The sequence below is a fragment of the Camarhynchus parvulus genome, chromosome 1, assembly GCF_901933205.1.
Source record: "Camarhynchus parvulus chromosome 1, STF_HiC, whole genome shotgun sequence".
NCBI lineage: Eukaryota > Metazoa > Chordata > Aves > Passeriformes > Thraupidae > Camarhynchus > Camarhynchus parvulus.
In genome coordinates this window covers 70343291-70370413 of record NC_044571.1, presented here as the reverse complement: position 1 = coordinate 70370413, position 27123 = coordinate 70343291, and the positions used below count along the sequence as shown (strand labels likewise).

The 27123-nt window shown below is 39.9% G+C and overlaps 1 protein-coding gene across 4 annotated transcripts in view; it reads right to left on the bottom strand.

The window, feature by feature from the left end:
* The window catches only part of ATP8A2 (ATPase phospholipid transporting 8A2), a 280843-nt gene that overhangs the window by 29723 nt on the left and 223997 nt on the right, over nucleotides 1-27123 (bottom strand). For all 4 annotated transcript variants that reach the window (XM_030944045.1, XM_030944071.1, XM_030944054.1 and 1 more), the window contains one exon: nucleotides 5185-5273. In XM_030944045.1, coding sequence (XP_030799905.1) covers nucleotides 5185-5273 — 89 coding nt within the window. The remainder of the gene's footprint in view (nucleotides 1-5184; nucleotides 5274-27123) is intronic.

Genomic DNA, 27123 nt, shown 5'->3' with positions numbered 1-27123 from the left:
GAGTGCAATTTAGAGTCCCCCATGAAGAGACTTGGACCTCCCCCTTCCCCCCGCCTCAACCAGGTTCACCTACTGCTCCAGGGCTATTATACCTAAATTACATTGACATAGGGAAGACAATCAAGTCCCCTGTTTCTTGACCTGTACAAAGCAAGAACACAAAATGCAGGGATCTTTCTCACATGGGCAGTTTTTGATCAGCTTCCTCTTTTGTACCAGTTAAAGGAGGACAAGTGTCCCATGAGAATATATTGATTTGCATGTGACTGCACAATAAGCCTAAAAACAAGATGGAGCCAAGTTGGCTGAGACACTACTTGCTTCATAGCATTAAATTAATATTCTTCAGCTCAAAGGTGGCAAAAATTTCTTTGCAAGTTTTATAAAACATGCAGACAGTAAAATCTTTAGCCAATGATATAAAACAATGTAAATCTCCCTCTAAGAGAAAAATAATAACTGTTGTGTATGTAATTAAAAATAATTAAGATGCATTTATTTTTAAGAAGGATGATACTAATGCTCCTTCCATAGGGAATAAGAACCAAAGACCACAAAATGTTTGCTGGCACTGTTTATTATGACAGTGCCTTGATACTAATACTAGGATATCTAGATTCTCTGGTCTTTGTGTTCCTGAATTACACTCCAAATACCTAAAAATGAGAAGCTAACTACTTTCAAAATACTCTGCAGCTACAAGACAAAAAATAAAACAGAAGATGAAGCACATCAAAATCTGAAGGTAAAGATTATCAGGATGTACTTAGAATGGCATATTGTTAAAACAAACCACCAAAGGTGTATGATTTGTACACAGACATACTGTGTCAAAAGAAATGAGTAGCAAGGATATTTTTAAAATGCATAATGCTTCAGCAGTGTGAGATTACCAACAGCTGCACAGAAATTAATTAGATTCAAGTTGCTATAACTAGTTAGGCTAATGATTAGACTGGTCTCCTCTTTGAGGAAAGGAAAGTATAGCTATTAAAATGAGAAAGCTTTGAGGCTATTAATTTTTATAATCTTTTCAGTTGAATTCACTATCACAGTCTTTAATTTTAATAAATACATAGAAATTTTGACCTTCATCTCTTCCCTTTCAAAGAGGCCATACGTACTGTTGCAAACTTCGAGACTGATCATGTTTAGAATTTTTCAAATCCTTCATAACCAGTTTTTCCCCACTGACAAGAACATAGAAATGCTATTCAATGTTATTCATGTTATTCAATCTCTTCCGAAGTTCCATGTTTATCTTGCTGTAAGCCATAAGAGATGTTCTTCTTTTCCCTTGGAGTGAATATTGAATTCAAAATTTGACAGAATGGATCCTGATTAACAAGTCCAGTTTGTGCAGCACAGCACCAGAAGGCATGACACTGATATGATACAACATGGAAGAAATACTGCTGGCCTGAAGTTGGGGATAATGAGGTGTTTTGTAAGTAGTGTGAAATGATGAAACACATGAGCTCTTCTGAGACTGGTAGTTGCTATGCATTGAGTCACTCCTTCACTTGGAAGCAAGAGCACCCATGGAATGGTCAGTAATCAAGTATTATCAATAAATATAAGAATATGAAAAAGGCCTGAGGAACATATCCACATGTTCCTTCAAAAACAAATACTAAAATATGGTGCTACAATTGCCTCAGAGTCTGGGCTTGCTCCTATCAAAGTCAACTGCAAATATTCCACAGACTGCTGGCAACAGGACTGGATACTTCATGACTTTTTCCCTACAGCACTTTACAAACTTTTGATGCACAGAAATACAGGTAGGATTCTGAGCTTTTAGGTTAGTACTCCACAAGTGGCCCTGGATTCATAATCATTCCTCAATGAACAATGAGATTTTGTGTTTGCTGTTACTGTTCAGCTAAAATTTGATGCATTACACAAACTCACCTTTCCGTCACATGCTGGGATATTAAGATCAGGGACTGCAAGAACAGGCAAAAGGCCATCTTTGTATTTTGTGTAGCCCTTCCCCTTTGAAGCCAGGGAAGTGCATCACTTCACTGGCTGAGGATATTTAGGGGGTTCAGGAGGCCAGAATTTGCCAGGGAGAAGCATGGTGATATTCATAAATGTTTCTCAAACATGATACTACCTCTACTCTGGCTTATCATCCTCAATACCATTTTATGAGTCTTGTATTTCAGGGACTGCAAGTATATGCAAAGATGGGAAGAGCTCCTTCTATCTTCTTCTCTTACTTACACTGCAGAACTGGCAAGTGCAAACTGCTTCCTCCCCATGGTAAAAAACAAAAAAGTTCATTAAAATTTTGGTAATGATTCGAAGGCTCGGGAAATTTTTCACTGTAAAATAAGCACCAAGACACCAATTAGGAATAAATTCTTGCCCTCTTGCCTGATTTTGCTGGAATACCTGCTGTGTTTTTATGATTCCCACATACCTCTGTGAGTCAGCTATTCCAAGATTTCCTAGAGCCAGTGACATGTATTCAAGTGACATGTGCCAGCTGTGAGGGAGCACTCACCTTACAAAGCTCTGTTCATTGCAATGGTGGCACAACTAGGAGTTTTACAAGGCAAACCCAAGGCACTGAATTCAGGGTAGTGGACCAAAGTTAACAACATACTGCAACCAAGAATTAATAATAAGCTTCCTTCTCTTTAAAAAGGGTTTTCCACATTTCCTTGATTCGTTTAAAAGGGAAAAAAAAGAAAAAGAAAACAAAAAGCCTGGAGCCACAGAGAACATGGGAGGTAAGTGATGTGTTGACAACTGAAGCCTGTGTAACAATGGAAACACGTTCTTGCTTCCAGCATTAGAAATTTTGATACTAGATGCAGCACAGCAGTTTATAAGCAAAAGATTTGTATGTGTCTGAAACAGACTTTCCAATCAACCTTGTTCCAGACTAAAACTGTACTGTGTTTATGGCTTTCTGGCAGTATTTTATACTGAAATTAGGTATGTACCTTTTGGGTCATATGGATGTTCTGTCTGTGGACATGTGCTTCATGTCCAAAAGAAACTGAAAGGGATAAATTCCATGACCATGAGCAGTCAGAGTTGCTGGAATTTTATGGCCAAAACCATATTCTGCTGAATTACAGAGAGCAATGTGGTGTAACCACTGCTGTGGAAATGTGCCAGCTGATTTCCAGAGGCCTTAGGCTCCAGTTTTAAATGGCAAGCCTGTTGGAAAGGAAACAGACCTTTACTCCTTCCATATGGCAGTACTGATAGCTGTGTCATTTCATTTATCCTAGTTAAAATGTTAATGATGTTAATTTTTCAGTGATGGCTTGGTTTAAAAAAAGAAAAAAAAAAGGTCCTGGTCAAAGAAGAGATTTTCAGCTTAATATTGTTAGGAACCTCCTGTTTAAAATCTGTTGGGAAAATATCCGGCCTATCAATCATATACGTTTGTCTTGAGAGCTTCACAGTTTCTACACATTCTCAGTTTGAATGACTGAAAGGATTATGTTGCTGAGATTTCTTTAAGAAATATTAAAGAACAGGCTCAGTCAGCAACAGAGTTTGAAATGACTAATAGCTGAGGATGAGCCTGCCATGGTCTAGCCTGTTTTACAATTCATGAGTCATTTTTGCCAAGAACTGATAAGAAAAGAGGACAACTTCAGGACACTCAACTACCATGAAAACATTAAAAAATCTAAAGATTTTTTTCAGAGTTTTAACAAGCAGGTCACAGACACAGTTAAGTATCTAAATTTAAACATTTTGGCCTCAGTTTTAGAATTTTAAAATCATTTGCAATTGCAGAAGTTTAGCGAGTGCAAAAAAAACCACAACAAACCCAAACCTCTGATGTGCTGGACTATTAATCATAGTTGAAATTTCACATTACAATACATAGATTTAATTTAAGCAGTCTAGCTTGTGAAAACGAAGCTGAGGGACAAAATTTAAGAAGTACTTACTGAGTGGCTGATTTGCCTACTACCAGTTTAATTTCACTGTGCTATCAACCCCATATGAAATAAAACCAGATTTTCTGATCTGTGCATATGACTTACCTTTCATGAAGGTGTTTGAAATGTGCCTATGCTTGGGAAGCTTTCTGTTTTTTTTAGTATTTTCTTCATTTTTCTGTAAAGCAATTTGGTGGACTTGGCAGTGTTAGGTTTACGATTGGACTCAATGATCCCACAGGTCTTTTCCAACCTAAACGGTTGTATGATTCCAAGAATCTTCCCTGACTGATCAACTCCCCTTCTGGGAGCAAATGTGTCATGATGCTTTCACTGTGAGCCTTTCTGACAAGTTACAAGCTAACCTGTATTTCCTCTTCATTCCAGACAGGATTCTGCCTTTTTGCCCCAGAGTTGGAATGTCTGGGGTCCCCCTTGCACAAAGTTATTATGTATCCATGTAACAAAACTTTAGTTGTAACATAGTGTCCCAAGTGAAAAGATGGAAGGTTTGGTGCATAAAACACTTAAATGTAAGCTGAACAAAATGCTGCAAATTCTGAATCAAAATTATTACTTCTGTATTTCAAATCGCAACGCCAGAGAAGGTAAGTTGCTTCCCTTTAAATCCAAGTTCTTGAAATTGTTTGCCTTCTGCAAAGCTTTGAAAACCCCAAAATTCTGAGAGAAGGGAATTACACAGGCTTGTATTTCACCAGTTTGTTCCTCCTCTCTGGGCAGCGAAGGTAGCATTAAGACTTCACTTCAAACATAAAGAGCAGAGTATTGCTCTTGTCCCAGTTCAGTCTTCAAAGGCCTGCTGCTGAAGGAGAATCTGAAAAGCAGCTGACAAAGAGCTGAGAGCTTCCTGGGTATGGATTAGAGTGCCACATTTCTACTTTCTAGCTAACCTTAGTCAGATTCAACAGATTCTTTGCTCCATTTTCAGGAAATCTCAGATGTCCAATTTAAATTTGCCTTTAACTAAAGGACAGACAACACAAATAACCCTAAGGTGACACACCCTCACTACTCAGACAAGGCCACCTCCTCCAGATTTAATCCCAGCTATTCATTCTCTCACATTGCTGAGTGCCGCGGCAGGTGAGGAATCACCCGCTACACCTTTTTTTCCCCTTCCAAATGAGTACCACCATTTTGCAATCACTGAGAGACTTCAGAGTTCTTTACAGAACACTACTGGACTGGACAACACGTGCATAGAGAATAATTCCTACAACACCAACAGGGCTGGTTTGGGACTTACGCTGTCCATGCCACGTCTTTAACAAGGCACGCAGTGGGCACAAGAAACAAGCCAAACCAGAAGTATCCACATCTTAACACCATTCCAGCCTGTGAAGAAAACAAACAAATAACCCATGAGTGTTTTCAAGCTGTTACATGTTAAGTGGTTGTTTGCAAGCAATAAGGTAGAGTGATGGCATCAAACTAGTACTGCATCCACGGCCTGGGTGATGTTGAAATTGAATGATGGGGCAATAGCTAACAAACAGTGATGGCATTTTTCAATAATTCCTTGTGACCTCAAATCTCTTAAACATTTCTGAAAAATTACACATTTTGACCAAATCCTCCAATGATATTAAGTTGTGGATCCAGGCAGACACATTTTTAGTCATGGAGAATAGCACTGTAAGTATATTCTTCTTGTACTTTTGACTACCTTTTGTACCCCTTGCTTACTCTCTTCCCATTTACTTTCTTAAATCTCTGAGCAGCATCAAACTGACACAAAAAAAAATGCATTTCTCACTAAAATGTTTCAGTCATATTCCACTTAAATACAGCACTTCCTGCTCAAGCTACTGCTGCCTGAAATCCAGGGTGGGAAAGATTCACTCCCATCCCACAAATGGGTTTTTTACAAACAAAGAGCTCAAAGTTTATATTCACGTTTTTCTCATTGTTGTAATGCTTGAAGAAAAAGCTTGGTGGGATTTGAGAAGGAAGATACTTGGAAACCCTGCATACTCCAACATACACAAATAATGATGGAATGAAGTTGAAATATAACACTATTTACAGAAATGCTGTAGATCATTAGAATCTTTTGCAGATAAAATAATGGTGAATAAAGTTTGAGACTACTTCATCCTTCCATGGAATACACATACTTCCCATCAGCATTGTTAACTTCTGCTACACATCAGAAAGGACTTTTTTCCCCCCTGTAACTACTTGTGTGCACCACACAACTGAAATAGAGGCTGAAAGGTTTCAACAGCATTTCCAGTGTCTAGACAGATTTTGCTCTCTCCTCAGTTATGGACACTGCCCTATCTCTTTCCCAAAATCTTGTTAATAGTTTTTATGCCATACACATGCACCTACTGATAAGTCAGCAGTGTAACACAGGCTTGGCTGGCTCAGCTTTGTCTCACACTGTAGCACACAAGCACTGCAATGCTGAAGTGCCAGGCCATGGTACAGGTAAAGACACAGTTGAGCTACTGAGTAAATAGAACCACATGAAACACCTACCTAGCCTTTGAATACACTTTGAAGACAAAATTAGTAGTTATACACCTCCTAAGATGAGAATGATTGCTCTACAACAGTAGACTTCCACCACTCACTACAGAAAAGCTCTTAAACCGAGAGAAGCCATCACAGAGCTCTGCCAGGATGCTCACCAGTAGCATCCAGCACCTTCTCCCAGGTCAATCTCTGTCTAAAGTTGTTCACTCAGTCATACTTAGCAGCAATTTCCCCTTGGGTTACCCAGTAGTGAGTACATTCAAAAGTGGTTTTCACCTTTGAATGTTAAATCCTCCATGTCACTGCTGGACTGACGGATCAGTGGTAAATCTTGTACTGAAACCAAGAGCAAGCTAGACTGTGCTAAAACATTCATGGACACTTTGCCACCCACACAGACAGTAAGCAAACACATTCCAGTTACAGAATCAGCTCTCCATTATTTGGGAGCCCTCATGCCCACATTCATGAGAATGCCAGAAGCACACAGACAGTTTTGGTCTATGCATATTTAAGGAAAAGGATGAACAGGAATAAAGGGAATTATTAACTCTATTGGTAGCCAAGAAGTTGAACTGTAATAACAGTGGTAAAACATAATAAGATTTATCCTCATGCTTTGCTTTTCTTTGGCCATGACCCTGCAAGTGTTAGGAGTCACAGAATCACATCAGCATTTCCATTCACCATCCCTCCTCTGTCTATACTAATAAAGGCTAAAAAAGTGACACAGTATTCTATATGCATTTTCTGATATTTTTGATTGAAATATTTTACATTCCACTTCTTGCTTTTCTAGCCGAAAGCAACTTGACACACTTTCACAGTGCAGAACATTCTGAATATGTGTACAATAGAAGTTAAAATGCTATTATTTTTGTTACAAATGCTGACATCTCAATCAATGGCTATGAATTTGGACATGTGGCATGTTGGAAAAAACCTCAAAGCCAAATACTTTTTGCCTGCAATTATGTATTTTACTCAAGTATTAGTCTGTCCAAAAACTTCACCATAATAGTAAAACTATTCATCTCATTGGAACCCTGTCAGACAGTCATTTACTACTAGGAAGGCTTTTCCCACACAATCCTCATCAAGGTTTTACTCCATTCCTCAGTTCATCTCAAAGGTTTCTTTCCTGCTCATCTCTGGTTTCCTCTTGGAGTTACAGGACTGCTGTGCTTCACAACAGTCTGGTCTGTCTTGCATGCACAGCTCTGCCTCGGAGCACAACCTCCTCCCTTGCAGGGTTACACCCTCTTCTCACAGGATGGGAGCTCCTCAGCAGAACACTCACAGAAAATCACCCAATGTGCTCTGGGGACATCCACAGAAGCACTTTTTGGTTAGTCCCTAACTTGTAGGACAGAGAGCTGGGTTATGAACAGAAGCTGCAATAAGAACACCTATTTATCCCTACAAAGATTTCCTCACGCTTCCCAGCTGTTGCTATGCTCCATTCCAGTTGCTCAGCCAGTCATGACAACAGTGAAGACAGTACTGCAATACATCTTCAGTGAAACATGAACTGGGCATTTCTGTACCCAGTTCCTGTGAATAACACTCTTCAGCTATCAGTTATCACCCCAAGGAAAAAAAAAAAAAGCAGAGATAGAAAACAGGAACCACTACAATTCTCCTTTTGTCAAGATCATCACACAAAGCAGGAGTAGAAATACATTGTTTTTTAAACAAATTCTAAATATTGACCATCTCTGTCATCACAGAGGCCCCATGATACGTAACTAAGTAATTTTTGTTCTGTCTACTGATGTAAACATTAGTGACTATCACACCCAAGGTGAATTGCCAGGGACCATTAATCACAATGCACCCCCCAAAACCACTTGAGACTAATGCAAGTCCTCCTTCTGAGAATGTTGCAACTTAAACTGCTGCCACCAGTAGACTGCCTTTCAAACACTGATTAATCTGCCACAGACAAAGCATTCATTTTAGAGAATTGATAACATTTGTTAAAAATAAAGAATGGGAACAAGAAAAGAAAGAAAAAGAAGTTAGCTCCAGTTATTTTGCAACTGAGGAGGAAATAATTTAAGTCCCAATGCCTTTAACATCTTCTAAATAGCATTTGTAAGGGCAGACAATTTCTTTTTTTTCATTTTAAAAACATTAAAAGAAGTAATAGCACTGACCAATAGCACGACCAGCACAGAATGACCAGGAAGGTTGTCTTTGTAATATTATTTTAGAAACCACTGGTTAAGGTGGTTTTACATTTGCTGGTTGGAGTTTTTTTTTCCTTTCCTTATTTTAACTCAAGGACATGTTATGCACAAGCACATGAAATAGAGAATAGATTGTTTTACAAAAACCACCTTAAATTGCAATACAATCTGGAGTACATTTCAAGCTCTCTTCTCCATTTTACTATTCTTAGCATCTTCATAAGCATCATTCCTTGTTGTACTGTTTTACCAATATGTGGTGTCACTATTTTCAACAACTTCCAAGAAGAACAAGGCCAAAAGTGCCCAGGGATGGGAAGTCAATATACACACTGTTCTGGTATTCTTATCACAGCATGGTTAGACAGGTGGGGACCAGTAAATGATTCAGACAAAGCAAGCAAGGATCTCAATCATATAATACAAGAAAAGCAAGACAAAATTAAAATTCCTATTTTGAATAACAAAAGTTTTTTATGATTTCATTTCCTCATATATCTACATATCTTAACTTTGACAAAAAATGGACAGCAGAAGTATAAGACCACGATGGAAACAGCTGGCTTTATATTTCCAGCATGAAAAAAATTATTCCTGGAAGTGTGCCTGGAGCCTGATCACAGCTCTCTCCATGAGACATGGATAAGGACCCAATAAATCGCTCAACTGCAGTTTCATACTCATTCAACTCCAGCTTTGTGCACTAGGGATTCAAGTGCAACCTGCAGTTCAGGGATAGCACGTCATTGGGTCCCCTGCAGTGAAATGTGGATGATAGCATGGCACTGCCTTTGGCAGCACTTGGGAAAGAAGGAGTGATGGAGAGGATGGCCACATGATTATTGTGAGGGATAAGAAATATTCACTGCCATCACTTAGGTACTCTTGATGTGGACTTGTCAGACACGGATGACACTAGTGGCTGGAGCTGCAAGCCCTGCTGCTCCATCTGCTCTGCTTGGGTAGCCAAAGCAGGAAGCAGTGAATGCCCAGCTGCACCAACACAGCTGGAGGCAGCCAGCTGAGATGCACCAGGGGGACCTGTCTGCCAGTGCCTCCCCTCCAGCAGTTCTAGACCAGTGGCTTGGCCTGAGCACACCACTTCAGAAGGGCTAGAGCTGGGGCAGGGGAAGCCCAGTCGGTCACACTGCTCCCATCCCATGTTAGGCAATTCAGACGGAAGGATGTGAGTCACTTTTCAGTCACTGAGGGCAGCTTCTTCAAAACCTGCCCCAGTCCATTGATCTGAGGTGCCATTCCTGGGCCCTCAGCCACAGACATTTTCCCACTGGTGCGGCTAGCTTGGGCAAACAGTCCTGCTTCACTTAAGTTCCAGTGCCCCATCTGAAGGCACGGGGTACGGACAAACCTATTACTCTTTTCGAGAAGTTCAAGCATTAGCACTGGGACACACTGCAGCAACGCACTGAGAACTCTCAGATTCCTGCAAAAGATGGCCTTTCTTCTGCTCTGTAGACTCAATAGGGCTAATTCAAACATTGCTTTAAATGTCTAGAAAATATTTTCAATAGAAAGTAAAATACCATCTACCCCAATCTTGAAATTGTTGCACTTTCAGTGATGTTCCAACTTTGACATCTTTACTGCAGGTTTGTTCTTTTCTCTTTTTTTTCTAATTTTTAAAATGCTTTTCACAAGTAAATTTGATCCCTAACTTCAGTAGGAAGAGAAACAGATTCCACGCACAAAAAAATCCTATTGCATATTACAAACATTATCATTGAGCAAGCACCTCAGCAAATATATATTTACAGTTTGCAGACCATTACCCACCCGTTTTCCTTTAGAGAACTGCACTGTGCATGGTCTACACGTTTTGGGTCCTCCTAAGCCTGAATGTTTCAGTGCTAGCACTGGGTAGTTTTCCTTCAAAAGGCTGGGCAGCTTCACCTCGAATGGGTAGAAGTATCAATCATGTGAACCGATCTTAAGGAGACACAAGACTTGCCACAAACTAACACTCTAAGCACTCCATGCCATGTAACAACTGGTAGATACTGTGTCATAAACCAACCCATATTTCATAAATTATTCTCAAGGTATTAGCTAGCAATGGCTTTCTCACACTTCAAATGATAAAAAAGCTTTGTTACATTAAATCAAAACCTCCTACTATTTCTATTATAGCTTGTGTGGAATAGTCATTATCTCCACCCCATGCTGTTAATACTATAGAAAATACAGAGATAGTTTCAAAATTCCTGTATTATACAAGATCCTCGAGGTGCTACAAACATCAGACCCTAGACCTTAGAGATCACAGACATTAAAATATAAGTGCAGAGAGATGACAGGGCTAGCTCATGGTCACACAAATCGACTGCAGAGCTGGGCAGATTGCCCAAGTCCCCCAGTTAAATCACACTACGTGGAGAATGAGCCTACTGGAGCCCAAGTATGAAATATAACCAATATCCAAGAATGCAGTCTCGAAGATTTTCCCTGTGCACACAAACACAGTCTAGCCTCATCATGAGCTGGTGCTTCAGAACTTTTCCCTACAACATAACTGCAGGCTGGACAGATCTGCAGATTCAGGGCTGACAGGTGCAATCAACAGATTTACTAGCTCCCTCTTCAACAAATATCTAGGCTGGAAAAGTACCTGAAGAATAAGCCCTTTGGGTTAGTGGCAAAGTGTTAAGAAATGAGGTTGAAGAATTTGATTTCCCCTCCTGCTTACACCACTGGGAGTCAGGAGTACCTCAGATGAAATCAGCAGAGCTCTACCACTGAAAGGCTGGCTGGATATTTCCATATCTGAAATAAAGACGTGCAACGTTTTCCATAATGTAAGAGCTTTCACTCTAAAATGACTCAGATGAAAACAATGACCTCACTGGCTGGCTGCAATTAACACAATGACGCACTGGTCCAGTCTCAAAACTATTTCCTCCCTCTCCCAGTCTCTGCTCATACCAACACATCCCCTTGAGACCAGCAGAAGGAGGAAAGGAGAAAAAAAAATCAGACACCTCACTCAAATATTTTACCCTTTTCTCTTAATTTTGCCAGTCATACTTGAAGACACATGAGAGCCTAGAGTAAGAAATCTATCCACTGTCTAGCTCCCTAGCTATGAAGCTTGTTGATATTTTTAATGTAGCACCTGGATATAAATGTAGGGAGGGACAATAGGAGCTGTACTTTGAGTAAAAAGAAAATTGCCAACACCAGCACAAAGGCATGTATTTGGCATCTCTAGTAAAGCCCAAGGTGTTTTGAGATCCAGGTATCAGCCAAGAAGCTTTTCATTAATGAAGTTGCTGGTTATGACAGATAAAAGAAAGCAGGAAAATAAAACTAAAGTACAGAAGACCCAGAAAAATATAATGTCAACTCAAAAAAGACAAATAACTTGCTTTAAGTTATTTCATGATCAGGAACTAGCAGTACAAAGCTACAAATCAAAAATTAAAACCTTCAAGGGGAAGAAAACACCCACCAAAACTAATTTCACATACACAGCCATGGTTTTGAAAGGACTAGGTAGAGCCATAAAACCATAGGAGCACAGTGAAAGGATCTTCTAGATCCTTTTATTTTCTTATCAGGAGCTCTTTTTCCATAATGGAGGAGCACAGCAAGTTAACAACCTATTTTTATTCTATTTCTCAATGTAACTTAGAGAAATTAATATTTGATACATACATGAACATATCATCGGCCAAATGTGTCCCACAGGATGCTAAAATAAGCTCTGTTCTGTGTTAACTAAAGATATATTCTACATCCTGCTTAAGGAAGAAACTACTTTATCTCATTTATTAAATAGTATACAACAGTACCAATTAAACAAGGAGCCTGCCCACGCTACTCTCCATTATTACTCTGATAGCAGAAAATTACGAAAATTAATCAGATAGCGCTTTAATTTGATTTTCTGGTTCAGTAGCAGTGTAAACTCTGATTCAATTCCACGCAGCCTGTAATTTTTTCATTATTCATTACACTAAGCTAAAAAAAAAAGTAAATTTATGTTTCTTCATAGTCATTTGGAGAAAACTGTTAGTTAAAAGTTAGCGGTAAAATCATGCTCCATGTAAATGGGTAAGTGGATTCCTGAAATTTTTTTAGAAAGCACAGATCTCATTAACCAAAGGACCTTCTCCTCATAGTGGATGAAACATCTCAGTAAATTTTTACCTAAACAGTACCAGGCACTAATTATTTTTTCACATTAAAAAAAATAAAATACCCTTCTGTATTAGCATGAGTTTCTCCAGCACAAGTTGAAACCATGAACAACTTGGAAAAAATCCTGCTGACACTGTTTATGCCATCCAAGATTTATTTTTCCTCACCTTAGTCAGGCTTGGTATTATTCTGAATTATGGGATAGTTTGAGTTTTCTGAGATGTGTCCACAATTACACAGTTGTGCAACACAATATAATCCTCTTCTACACTCCAATTTAAGATGAACTTCCCCCAGAGAGTGTGGCAGAACAGGCCATGGGCAGCTATGGCTCCTGGGCAGTGACCTGCCATGATTCCAGAACTCCACTGAGCCAACGTGAAACATGTAGGGAAGTGACGCCAGGATGAAAGCAAAGTGACACCTATACACGCTTCTTTAAGAATCTTCTTTTTTCTGCCCTCCTCCCCCCTCAAATTACAGCAACAAAGGCAAGAAATCTGAAAGAGTAATTTGGACAGGCTCGACAAAGTAACAGTTTGTCCTGTTCACTGCTTCATGTACTTTAGGATAAACTTCTACTCTGCATAGCAGAAATTTATACTTTACATTCTCCTTCTGAAGTAATGTTCAGTATGTAACCACTCCTGTTTGGTGTCTCTAAGTTTCTGTAAAGGTTTTAAGAGCAACGACTCTTGTAGAGTAGCTGCCCTTATTTAATAATTGTGCCTTTATCATGAAAGCTGCAGGGGAAAAAATAATTTTACAGAACCTACCTTTGAATTTCAAACTCCAGGGGAGTAATTATGTTTAGAAGAAGCTGTTCCTTGCCAGAAAAGATACAGGATATTTGTACAACTTGCTAAGTTACACCCACAAGAAGATTCAGAACCTTCAAATTTGCTGGCTTTGTGTGCTGAAAATTTCCCAACTCTGCTACTGCAACAGCACTGGCCTCTCCACATAAAATAAATTTGTTTCAAGATATTCTCTCCTTCTCAGTATTAGCATCCCTAAGTAAAAAGATACTCTACCAGGAATGGGAAGATCACTTCTGCCATGGTTTTGCAGTATGAATTTGGGTATATGCTCTATCCTCAGAAAACACAAACCACCCTCAGTGGAGTGTTTTGAAAGTAAGCTTTTAAACAAACAAATATTTAATTGGAAAATAGCATTTTTGTATTAGTACAAAATAATACTTGCCCAATTTCACATGATTGTTTTACTAACTTAAACAAGAAAAATCTTTGAAATCTGCATTTACTCCTTTACTATTTGTTTTGCTACTGTGTGTGTCTTCATGCTAAGCTTTTTTGTGCTTTTACAGACCTTTTTAAGAGAGTGCACCAGTAATCAGGTATCTATCCACATGCCTGAGCCATCTAAACAATTCTAGGTCCTGACTGAAGCTGCTGACCAAAACCCAAGCTCTACAGCACATATAAAGATCTAAAACGGCCCGTGGCAACACTTCCATCAGTATTAGCTCAAATTAGATTCAGCATTTTGTCCCCAAATCTGGCAAATGAGTTGATGTCAGCAAGACTGCTGCTGCTCTCCAGAGTCCTGATGTAGCAATTTAAATGGGGCAGGCTGACACCTGCTCTTGCAGGCAGCTTGTTGGAGAGTACTGCAACTCCACATGTGGTTTGCTGCCTGCAGTGAATTACAGCACTGAAACCCACAAATGGAAAACACTGTTGTTGATGTTCTGTTTTTAACTTGCTTATTTCCTTATATGATTTGACATTGCATTTACCAGGATAACACTATTCCCCATGTCTCACATCCTATAGATTCCTTCATAGCTCAAGAATTTCAGAAAATGGCTAATAATCATACAGCAAGAATTACATCTCGTAACTGCAAGGCTCAGAGAAGTAGATCTTTTCCAAGTTCTTGAAATTGGGGCATAGGTTTATAAATTGATAAGCATGTTGAATTCTTACCAAAGTCAACAGCAGCTGAAAGTACACCACTTCCATAGAGGGAGTTCTGCATTCTGGAAAACTGTGTCCTTTAAACTCAGCTTTAGAGATCTTAATCTGTTACAGCAATGGTTGGCTTGCATCAGATAACAGCCATTACTTCCCCACATTTTATTTCTCCAGGAAGAGTAATTTACTAGCTCAGTCACTACATATTCACATGGATTTTATCTTCATTCAATGGTTACATTCTTAAAGCATATTCTGAATGCAGTTAGCTCAAAGTTTTCTTTACTATCAATACTGCCTCTCCTGGAGGCCCTAAAAGGCTTTGGGTTATTTTAGCATGACTGCAATTCAACTCAGATCCATGCAGCCTTACACAAATAAATAGTTTTTCCTATAAAACCTTGCTCCTTTCCTTTGTTTTCATTCCCAGAGTAATTTATGTCATTGCTTGAGCACACACAACTTTTTCACAGAGCCACCATGTCTCTGTGCCTTGTACTGTCATGTATGAAGTACATCTGCAGTGACTCCCACCACATTCTCTTGCCAAAGCCTGGAGATGCACCCTGTGTCTCTATTTTTCTCCCTTCCTTTCACCCTTTACTGAAATCTTCACAACAGCATCACAATATGGTAACAATTAACATAATTTTTTTTCCATATCACAAATCACAGCTACAGGTGCCTGCTCTGATTCCATAACTTAATGAATTGCTGCCAAAAGTTAGCTTTCAGCTCAGCGAGATGCCTGACGAGTCTCCCAAGTAAGGTGGGGCAGTATTCGAAGTCTCTAGGGACACTTAGTGCCATGCACTGCTCAGTCTTGGTCACCTTGTGCTATCCCTGTGTTTCCACATATGGTTGATTTCTGAGCACAGAAGGTTCCAAACACAAGGGCCGTTGATAAACCCAAGAGCTGAAGACAAGAAGTCCCACAGGAAACATTTCCTTAAGCATAAAACACTGACAAAATGACAAATTGACCATGAGTGCCAGTCCAAGGTGCAGAGGCTCCTCTGGCTGCCTTGCCCCAGGTAAGGCACAGCTGCCTCCTCCCTCACAGGAAGATAGCCTTCCCATCCACAGCATGACTTCCAGAGCCCCACATCGCCAGCTCTTTGCTGGGAAAAACGCTGTAGAAATAAAATACACTTGGCGCGCTAACTTTATTTGATTGAATTGATTTACGCTTCCCTTTAATTAAAAGGTACCAGGAAAACATTTGGTTTTGATTCAGATACACAAAACCACCGAGGCCCATTCTGGGTGACCCCTCAGGGCAGGCCCAGCAGCCCCGTCCGCGTCTCCACAACGAATGACTCCAATGAATGACTCCACAATGAATGACTCCAATGAATAACGCTACAATGAATGACTCCAATGAATGACTTCCACCACTGCGCAGCCCCAGAGCATCCCCAGATCCCTCCCCGCTAATCCCCGACATCTGTTCTGCGTCCCGGCCGGGCAGTGGGGCCGCCAGGGCCTGCTGTCAGCGTGGCCACAGATGGGTAAACACACCAGCCCGCGTCAGGCTGCGTGTGATTGCAGCTGAGAGCTCCGGACACGCAGCACGGCTCTCATTTAAAGCCTTCGGAGCCTTGAGGAAACACCTGTTAAGAAACCATCCAAAATAAATTCACCATGAGTCTTTTAAGCAAGAGAAAACCCGTGATGGACAGCGGCAATGCAAGATCCGACAGCAGCGGAATTCAAAGCCCCTCTCCAAACCCTGACCAATTAAATACATAAACAGCACCATTTTTCACTTCAGGGTAACAGTTACTATATCATTTCTCATCTTCCACTTAAAATAGATGCTTTTCTCACTGGAAGACTGAAGTCTGACCTATGCTGACCTAGTTTATTTCCTTCTCTGTGCAAAAATCCTACAATGCCATGTTGTGTGTGGTTTTAAAAGAAACACTCCCATACAGCTACTCTTTAAAATTGTGTCAGCCCCATATAATCAGGAACAGTTTTGAAATAGTCTCTGCCTGACTACTAAAAAAGCTGGATTTATATTCTGCTTAAAGCCTGCAAAGTACAGTAGATGAAGATCAGTAATTTTAGAATTTGCATGAAAATGGTTGAAGCATTATTTTCCAAAGCTGTGACACTGGAAACAAATCCCAAAGTCTTTAAGCCTTGGAGTAATAAACAACAAGTATTTTTAAAAAGCTTGCCAGAAATCTTTAAATTTAAGCCATTGTTTCCCCCCTTTAGTGACTCTGGAGGTTTACCTTGGCCCATGGTGGGTGCCTCCCCCTCCCCCCTGTGTACACATCTGACCAGCAATCACACTGCAAGCTGCTTACTAATGATTATGGTATTTTTCAAGAACACTTAAGTGACTTTGGAGCACGGGTCATGCTAATGCTCCAAAGTCACTCAAGTAGAGTCAGATTAAATATTTAAAATACTTTGCATTTCCCTGTTTCTTTCTGTTTAGGGGTCTCCAGCAAGAACTATGCTGCTTACCAATTTGAGCTGTACACCGTATCTGTGTGGTGGAAAACTTTATTTCTCAGATTGCAGTGTGCTGGCTTTTGCTGGGGTAGAGTCAATTTTGTCCACAGTGGCTGGAATAAGTTGTGTTTTGGATTTGTGCTGAACACAGGGTTGATAATATAGAGATGTTTTGGTTATTGCTGAGCAGGGCTTCCACAGGGCCAAGGCCTTTTCTGATTTCTATACTGTCATGTTGGGGGGGCTGAGGATACAAGTGAGGTTGGGAGGAAACAGCCAGGTGACCCCAATGGACCAAAGGGATATTCCAGACCATCTGACATCATGCTCAGCACATAAAATGGGGGGAAGAAGGAGGAAGAGGGGGGCCTCTGAAGAGATAGCATTTGTCTTCCTGAGTAACCAATACATCTGATAGGGCTCTGCTCTCCTGGAGATGACCGAACACCTACCTGCCTATGGGAAGCAGTGAATTAATTCCTGGTTTTGCTTCTTGTGTGTGCAGCTTTTGCTTTCCCTATTAACCTGTCTTTATCTCAACCCATGAGTTTTCCATCTTCTACCATTCTAATTCTCTCCTTGATACAGCTGGTGGGAGAGGGAGCAAGTGGATCTGTGCAGATGGCAATATTTTTGCAAAAAAATAAAATTCAATGTGTTTCAGTAAAAAGCAATAGACATGGGGGGAAATTGTACTAGCAATAGTCAGCTGATGGCCTAAGAATGCAATCCTGTTATCCAGGAGTCCAGAAAAGCAAATTCAGCATTAGGACTTACTAGAAATGGGTTTGAAGAAACATAAATATTTTCCTGCTATAAAAAAATCCCAACCAACCTACTGTGCTTCATCTATGTGCTGTCTTCATTCCAAAAAGGACATTAGAGAATTAGAAAAGGTTGAGAAGAAAGGCAACAGAAGTGACCACAGTATGGCATGGCTTCACTGTGAGAAATGACTAGCGCAATGACATTCATTCAAGGAGAGAGAGAGAAAGACTACATACAGGCCTATAAAGGCAAGAATGGCAGTAGGCAGGTAAAAAGAGTAATTGTTCCTTTCTTTTTCCAGTATAGGAACTTGGAACATCAGAGCACATAGCCAGTGGTAGGTTCAAAACCACATGGAGGTAATATGCTTTCCCATTTATAGCATCTGATTCAGGATGTTGCTGTGGACAGAGAGTGATCACACCACATAAAACCAAAGGTATTATTCCTGAACGTTGAAATTCCTGACCTGCTTAGAGGTAGGAGACTACACCACAGAAGCACCATTACATCCCTTCCTACTCTTATACCCTTATAATCATCTGCCACTGGGCATTGTCATGGCCAAGACAGTAAGAAACCTGTACTGGCACCAAATATGCATTATTTAGACTGCATCAGTTGGAGGCTGCAGATAAAGGAGACACTGAGAGCTCCAGAAACTAAGGACCTGTACACACAGGAGCTGGAATCTGACTGATTTCTCTCACAGCAAGGAAAAGCAGCCAGCTGGTTCAGTGATACTTAAATCTATTGCAGAAGCTCTTCAAAGCTTTTAGTTTAGCTTAACAGACAAGTAAACTAAACTGTTAATAAAGCCATGTGTATTTCAATCAAAAAGAGAAAGGGAGAAAAATAACTCAGTGAATACATGTTACGCAGAGCTCCTTAAAGAATATTTTTAACAGAGGAAAAACAAAACCACAGTGGTGGGTTCTGGGGTTCAGCTCCTTCAAAAGTGACATGCTTTCAGCCCACAAAGACACACGTTGTGGCCAGCTTGTGTCTTCCTTTTAAACTTCCCTGCAAAGTGGAGCTCTGCAATCCCTTGTTAGGAACTCTTTTCCAAGGCACAGGCATGGAACACAGCTGCACAGATAGAGTCTCAGGTACATATTCCAGTGAGTACCATTCTATCTCCTCCTCTCTGCAAATACTTTCCAGCATGTCTGTGGGTGGCCTGAGAAGAAGAAGGGGGACAGGGAAGACATTATAAGCCCCCAAAGCATAACCTTAAGTTCCTTCCTCTCCTTTTTCAGAGACTGACACACACACACACAGTGAAAGAGAAGGATGCTGAGAATTTGCACTGTGCAGGAAAATGCTCACAAAACAAAACAACCATACAGAATTGAGTAATCCAGACTTTGGCTTACTCAGGTTTATGAGAACCAAACCAGCATTTTAAATTCTTATTTTTGCTTTCCTTTAGGTTTAATTAAGCTTGCCTTAGGCTCACAAGCCTATTGAATTTGAGACATTTTTAAGGTAACTGACCTGCAGAGTTTTCCTGTGTGCTCTGCCCTTAAAGTACATTCACTCTTTTACCAGAAGCCTGACAGCAACATCAAAATCATATCAGAGGAAAAGAGGTTTTGGGTTTGTCTTTGTTTTTTTGGTTTTTTTTCATATTAGATGCTAAATATTAGCTACACTGAGTGGTTTCAACCTCACTGGTAGCCTCAAGTGGCTCTCCTGCAAGATTCAAGATTAGACGAGAAGAGATTTACTTCAAGGTTGTGCTCTCCTGTTTCTCTCTCAGCTCTGAAATTGGGGCTTTCTGAAAGGGTTCCTGGCTCCCAAAATAAGCCCGTTTGCTACAGGCCACAGAAGCATTATCAAAGATCTCATTACAGTTGTCATAAACCAGAGCTATTCTGCAACTGACAGGAAAAATATGGGTTTGCAACACTAACAAATGGATCCAATAGGTTCTCTAGTCTCAAAAGAGGCCATCAACTTGCCAGGAAAAAAAAAAAAAACAGAATACTTATGTTAAGCCTCCTCCCTCCCCCTCCCAAAACTCCCAGTAGGGAAGAATTGTTGAATCAGAAAAAGATTGCAAAACTCAGTACAGTGACAAGGTAGCACCATGCTAATGAAGTAATTTTGCTTTTGCACAGGCAAAAGGATTATAAGCCTATGTAGCAGGGAAAGAAAAAAAAAAAGGAAAAGAAAGGAAAAAAAAAAGATATAAATATAGCTCTGGAGCCAAATATTTCAAAGAGGGATGAATCTGAAAGCTATTTTTTTTATGCACTGGTATTACATTCTAGATCACTAACAAAACAATCCAAGAGGAAAAAATAAAGGCAGCGCAGTGTGGAAAGGACGAAAAAGCTAGAGGAAAATTCAGAGTGCCAATTCCCTGTTAATGGTTCAGATTAATTCAGATGGGGTATGGTCATAAAGCTCTAGGGATTCACACATCCCTGCCTCAATTCAAGGCACTAATAACCAATCAGTATTTTAGATAAGACTCTATAAATATTTAAAATTTTTAATCTTTTGAGGGCCAAAAATAACATTTCCCATTGTGTCCTTGTCTTTCCCACAGCAACAAGGATGAGATTTCTCAGCTGGCATTGCTGGCACCAGCATGATGTCAGGTGGCTTCAGTAGTGGCACTCAATTAACTTCGAAAGTTCCATCTAATTGATCCATTTCCTGCACCGATAAACAACTGTAAACAAACGCTTCTCTTCAAAGGAGCAGCTTTGTTCATAAATTAAAAAAGGAAAGGGACCATCTGAATTACACCAGTCATGGCTGTGTCAGGGGTTTTATTATAAACACTATTTTTAGGGCTTTAAATGAGTGATGTGACATTAAATACCATGAGCCAAATTCTTCCTCAAGTTAATGTGACAGTGGTGCTTCCTCACAAAACAATCTTTGCCTTTTCTTTTCTTAAACTCTTCTGTGTTACTGACAGCACTGTCTGTGTATAATTACTACTCCGATTGTGTTTTGATTATACTGTGTATAATCAACTATTTTGATTTTCCTAACCCATATTCAGCCTTTCCAATACATGCTCATTTTTGGCACAGGGAGCTCACCACCCCCCTTCACTTACACTTTCATCAGGCCCAGTGTCCGATTTCTGTGTCTCAGTGGAACAACAGGCAGGGCAGTAAAACAAAAGCCAAATCCCTTCTGTTTCTGTTTTCAGCTCCCCTAATAGTCAGACACCCTCCCCCACCATTTTGATAAGCATTCGTTTTGTGGTCCTTTTTGCAAACCTTTCAAAATGTAGTCAGGAACGATTTCAGCGTAAACTTTACACTGATTTGAAAGAGGCCACAACACACACAGTTACTTATAATTGACTCCTCCACAACCTTTACTTAAGAGTCTGCTACTATAGCTGTACTTCACCTTGCCAATTCCCCCATCTGTAATTTTGTTTCCTTATCTACTGGAAGAAAATGATACAATCTCAGAAGTGTTAGAGTTGGGAGGGACCACCAGTGGGCTGACCTGGTCCAACCTCCCTGCTTAAACAGGGTTTTCCTAGAGCCCATTGCACAATGATCATGGAGATATCAGCTTGCCTCTAAATGATTTCAGATTAAATGTAAAAGCATGCTACAGAAATGCCTAATTATTTTTGCCACTACTATATTCTCCTTTGGCTGCGAGTCAGAGATTCTTAAACACAGGGCATTGAAATTGCCACTGTCATTTCATTAGCTTAAGTATTTATTAATTAGGAAATGGAAGTCTGTGCATTTTAAATTTTGGTATGGTCACATATTAATTGAGAAGTTCAAACCTACTTTTATTATGGTATAGACTTCACACATCACTTGAGCAAAGAGAGCAAGTGATTGACTTCTGCACACTGTCAGCTGCCTATGTCTGTTTTGACAGATCCAGGGTGTTACCACATCCAATTGCCCTGACTAACATGATTACAACCTAAGACAGCTATTAGCATGCCAATAATGTTTCTGAAAATGACTGTGGCACCATATACTGATTATGTATTTTCAGGAGTTAGGTGCCTTCTGTTAACTTTCCAGTCCAGACAATTGTGGTTTACCTGAAACACTTTAAAGACAGGAAATCAACCCCAAATGAGAATTGGCAATCTGAAACAATCCAACTCCGTGTGCCACTTGGCAATCAGATTCCAGGGCACGGTCATAGGCACGAGGTGTTGACAAGACCAGAAAACACCATATCTAAAATATTTTACCAAGCAGCAAAGGAGCTGCATTTTATTTACTAACCCAAGAGTTTAAGCATGATATTCAAGGGTTGTCTGAAACTTCAAGTTCAGCTTTATAAGTATTGAATGTCTAGAAGAAACAAAACAAAATAGCTGCTTACAAAACAAGTGATTGTCTGCACAGTGTATTCAAAGCACCAGACTAAAGATACACCTATATATATATATATATAGTGTTTTCCTGCCCACGGCAGGGTGTGTGTTGGGGGGAGGTATTTGGGGTTTGGAACAAAATTACTTTCAAGGTCCCTTCCAATCCAAACCATTCGACAAGTCTTTGCAAGATATATACATACATGCACCAAGAATCAATTATGAAACATAATGGAAATAGAAAAGAAATGAAACATTGCAATAATTAGGAAAGGTCAGTCAGCTCTAGGAAAATAATATAGTAACATGACTCGGTGATTTTTGAGTGACAGCGTTAGTCAAGTGCAAACAAGACGACTCCCTGTCAGGTCAAAGAAGGTAGGTTAGTCTCATGCCATTACTATTACAATAGTAATGCTCCTTAGAAATTAAACAGAAAACTGTGTTGTAGGGGAGCTCAAGTACTGAAAGGAACAAACTGAAGACAAGTGAACCTGGAGCTCTCCAAGGCTAAACCAAACATGAAATACCCAGAAGACAGCTGCTTTAACCTCCTTCAGAGACATCACTGCTTTTGATCCCTGGCCAAGATTCTGCTGTTCAGAACACATCAGTCTTGAGTTCAGTCCTGCTGGTGGAATCCAGGTTTTCTTAACCTCTCCTCGCTCAGAGGAGACTCCAGTGCTTGCTTAGATGTCAGCTTGACCCTGACAGACTTTCTGGTTAGGTCTGTCTACAACACAATTATTAGTGTTAGAGCCTTTCCATACAAGAAGATCCAAATTAGCACATTCCAGCAGTAGAAGCTGATCAAGTAAATGTTCACGTGTCCAGTGAACTTGCTGTACCTGGAAGTAGGAGAGGTCCTAAGAAACCTAAGTCCTAAGAAACTGCCTAGGGAAGCCAGACTCCCTGCCACATTCATAGCTCAGCAATCTAGAAGAAAGTGCCCTCTCTGACAGGCCTTGCTCTAGAGTGCCTCTCTTCACTGATGTCAGACAGAGCATTATTCCTCCAAGACCACCTTAACTTGTAGAGCATTCAGAGAACAGCTTCACATATGGGAAATAAAAGATTAAAAAAAAAGTGGAAATAGGTAAGTTGTAAATGGAAGAACAAATACCAAACAGAACAGCCATATTTTCAACTAAGAGCATTATCCCTTTTTGCCTCAAGACACCACAAGAACTCATAGATCAAGTTCATCAAATCCACAAAGACTCCAGACCAAGAGATAAGGCAGCCCAGCAGTACTACTGTCAATATCAGCACATTTAAAAGAAATAAGGTGAAGATCTGAACTGCTGTGGATTTTCCTGTTTTTAGAAATCTTACTGACCCTGGCAGTCTCAAACCACCAAAGAGTTCACAGAACAATAAGTACTACCCTCAGTTCTTAGGAAGAGGCAATGGAAATATCCAAGCTGGCTTTTAATGGATCATCTTTTAAATCCCCTGGGTCCAAAGGAGGGGTGTGTGTGTATGTGTGTGCATATATATATATATACATGAAAATTAGGTCTGTAAATTCAGATTGAATGGAAAGAGAGAGACCTCTACAAATTAAAACAAGTGAGCATCAGCACATGCACCTGAATGCTGGAGCAAGGGTGCTATTAAGCTTGAGAGTGTGACTGGGCCATGTTCCAAGTCCATACAGGGGCAAGATATAAATGTGCAGGTCACATTTCCTACATTTTCAGGGGGAAAAAATGCTGGTGGTATGGGCTGGAATGGAAGTGTAGCATATGTCAATATGTTTTGGACCTGGACAGACAGGGCTCCCTGCAGACCGTTCCCAAGAGTCTGCTTTGACATAGCCAGTGAAACCAAAAAATAATGGAAATTCACACTACTGAATTCTGTTCAAACTGCAGTACCTCCCACTGTTTTAACTCGTGGATTCCTGCTTTGGATTTTACATAACAGAAACAGACTGAAAGGTTTCCTAATGTAGGATAAAATTTAATTTGAATGTTGTTAAGGCAGAAAATAAATTCTATTTTGACTGTAATGATAAAGACTGAAATCTAAAAACACCGCCTAGAATATGACAGTAGAAATACAATATGGAAAAGTAACCCAAAGGGAAAAAAATAAAAGGAAACTATAAAAGAAATTAACACAGACTATCAAATATCTGGAAGAGCTGCATAAAAGAACTGGTCTAGAAGGATGTTTATAAATTACTTCCCTTTCTCAGAGGGCAACTAAATGCTTCTGAAAGAAATGAAAAAGCAGTCAGATGCTGAAACAGATGTGTTATAAAGAGAACTAAAACTAATAAACTCCTCATCTACAGCTTAACAGAACAGAAACAAGTGAATTACAGGTATTAAAATTGCAAAACCAGAAGTTTAGTATAAAAGCCAGAGAAAATGCTGGATATAACTGGACAGCAGGGCTGGGGGAGTTCCAGACAAGCCCGGATGCTTCCTGGTACAAAGATCCTGTGGAGAGATATCAGTGAGGCTAAGAGCCTGCAGAGCTTGAAAGGCCAGCAGAGGAAGAGGGGTCAAAGAAGCAATTAAACTAATGCAAACACAAAAAGGCCCAAGACCACACAGGTTCTCAGTATAGCTTTATAGCAGAAAACTCGACATTCAAGGTACACAATCTCTACTCACTCTATCTGACATATCTACCAAGTGCAGTTCCCAAAACCAAAAGTGAGGCCACCCCAGCAGCACAGAAATAAACAGACTACTCTGAGTATTGCACAGGCCAATCTTCTCTCTGAGGAGGGAAAAAAATCTTCCCCAGATGAATAAAAAACCATCCATTCTCAGTCTATATTGTTTAGTAGAGAGGCTTCCTATGGAATAAACCCTCGAGGCTGAGGCACAGGCAGGCAGGAGCTACACAAGCACAGACAGGGACTGGCAGCATGGCATGTGCAGTGTGGAACTAAATATATACCAACACATCCTAGCCTGCTTCCAGACTGGTGCTGGCTTCTAAGCCTATGTTTAGCTGCTGAACCCACAGTTGCTCTACCCAATCTTACATGCACATGGTGAGAGAGGATAATGCACAAACCACAGTAATGACAACATGTGGCTGCTGTCTGTCAATGGTCTTTGTGGGTCCCTTCCAACTCAGAATATTTTTTGATTCTGGGATTTGGCTTAGAGTGATCTCTTTTGAAACTCTCAGTTCTTGAGGATGGGGCTTAAAAGTGACATGAAGATTTGTGTAACCTTACTTGAAACCCATCACCTCCATGCCCCAAACTGCAGTGAACTCTGCAACACTTGAACTACAGAAAAGGAAGACACACAAGTTCCTGTTTTCCTTTTTTGTAATTCACCTTAAATGAATTCCTGTTCCAAAAGAACAAGAACCCAGCCCCTCAAAGTCTTGATTCCAATGTAACAGAATGTACAACTAACATGACAGAACATAAACTTGTTCTCTCATCACATAATGACACTCATGCTAAGCACTTTCTCTGACTTGTATTATGAAATATGTGGATGAATTTTAGTAACACAAAGTTTTATGCTTTCCAGTTTTACTATAATTTTAACTACAATGCTGAAAGAATCTGTAATTAAGCAGCTCCAAGACAAACTAGAGTTTGTGTGGTCTGAACTAATCATTGCTCCTAATCTCAGTCAGCTATATGAAATTAGTTTTCCTCTTATTATTTTGAGAAGATTTGCAAAATAAAAAAAGCCTACATTTTTCTTGGCTATGCACTAGAGTAGTGTTTAAAGGAAAAGGATTGCTAAAAATTGCTTTTCTGATTTGGTATACATCAACACAGTTATCAAAAAGCATTCTAGATGTAACTCTAAATGGAATAATCAGATTCTGCCCTAACAGCAAATAAACTCCTAAAACCAATTATGGCACCTGACAGCCTCCTTTGGAAAGACAGGATAACAATGCATACCAAGAGGTAATCAAAATTGTAGCAGCCAGTCACAAACTCCTGGGAACTCTTGCTGATCACTGAGCTTTGAAGTAGGATCAACAATAGGATATAACATATATACATACCTCACTGTTTATACCCAATAGCTGAGTTGATGCAAAAAGACCATTACCAGGGAATACACATCCTTCTTGGGTGGGATTTGTTATAAGTAAGAGATGGTTTAGGTCTACTAAAGGCAGAAGAACCCACTCTTGTCATCATTTGACTTGGGTATATAATGCACAGGAGAGAGTGTAGAACTCTAAGCCAAGTCTTGACCTGTGATAAAACATTAAAAAATAATACCAAATATATAATAATATTAAAATACCAAGTTGACTTGTCAGTAACTGAAAATTTATGACAGGTTAATGGGAATTTCCAACAGGAAGCTATCTTGTTGGTCACCAAACTCACACGGGCAGCAGTGTCACTTCAAGTACACATCTACAGAGGTCTGAGGTCTGCCTTAGTGCTGTGCTACAACTTCTGCAGCTCCTGGTGCACTACTTCAAATGCACACAACATCTGTTTGTGGTTTTTTTCAAAACAAAATTAGTTTGTCACCTCCTGAAAATATTTATCTGCTTCTTAAAAAGCAATTTTTTCCCTCTTGTTCTGCTACTGCAACCATTATTGGAAAGCTCTACTGGAATTTCCTCACCCTAGAAAGCAGCTCTTCAGAAGTACTCTTCAGCTGAGGTTACACAGGGCTTGTTTAGATCCCTCTGCATCAACACTGCCCTTGAGCATTAATAACACGTTTGCTTATTCGGTGCCCCTTCTCCACATACCTATATATTTTAAGTAGAACTAGTAAAAGTAGAACTGCATTTTAAGTAGTGTTTCCCTCTGTCTTTACACCCTTGCAAAGTACAAGGCAAATTCTTAGTCTCTCCTGCCTTCTGCAAGATGAGACAGCTCA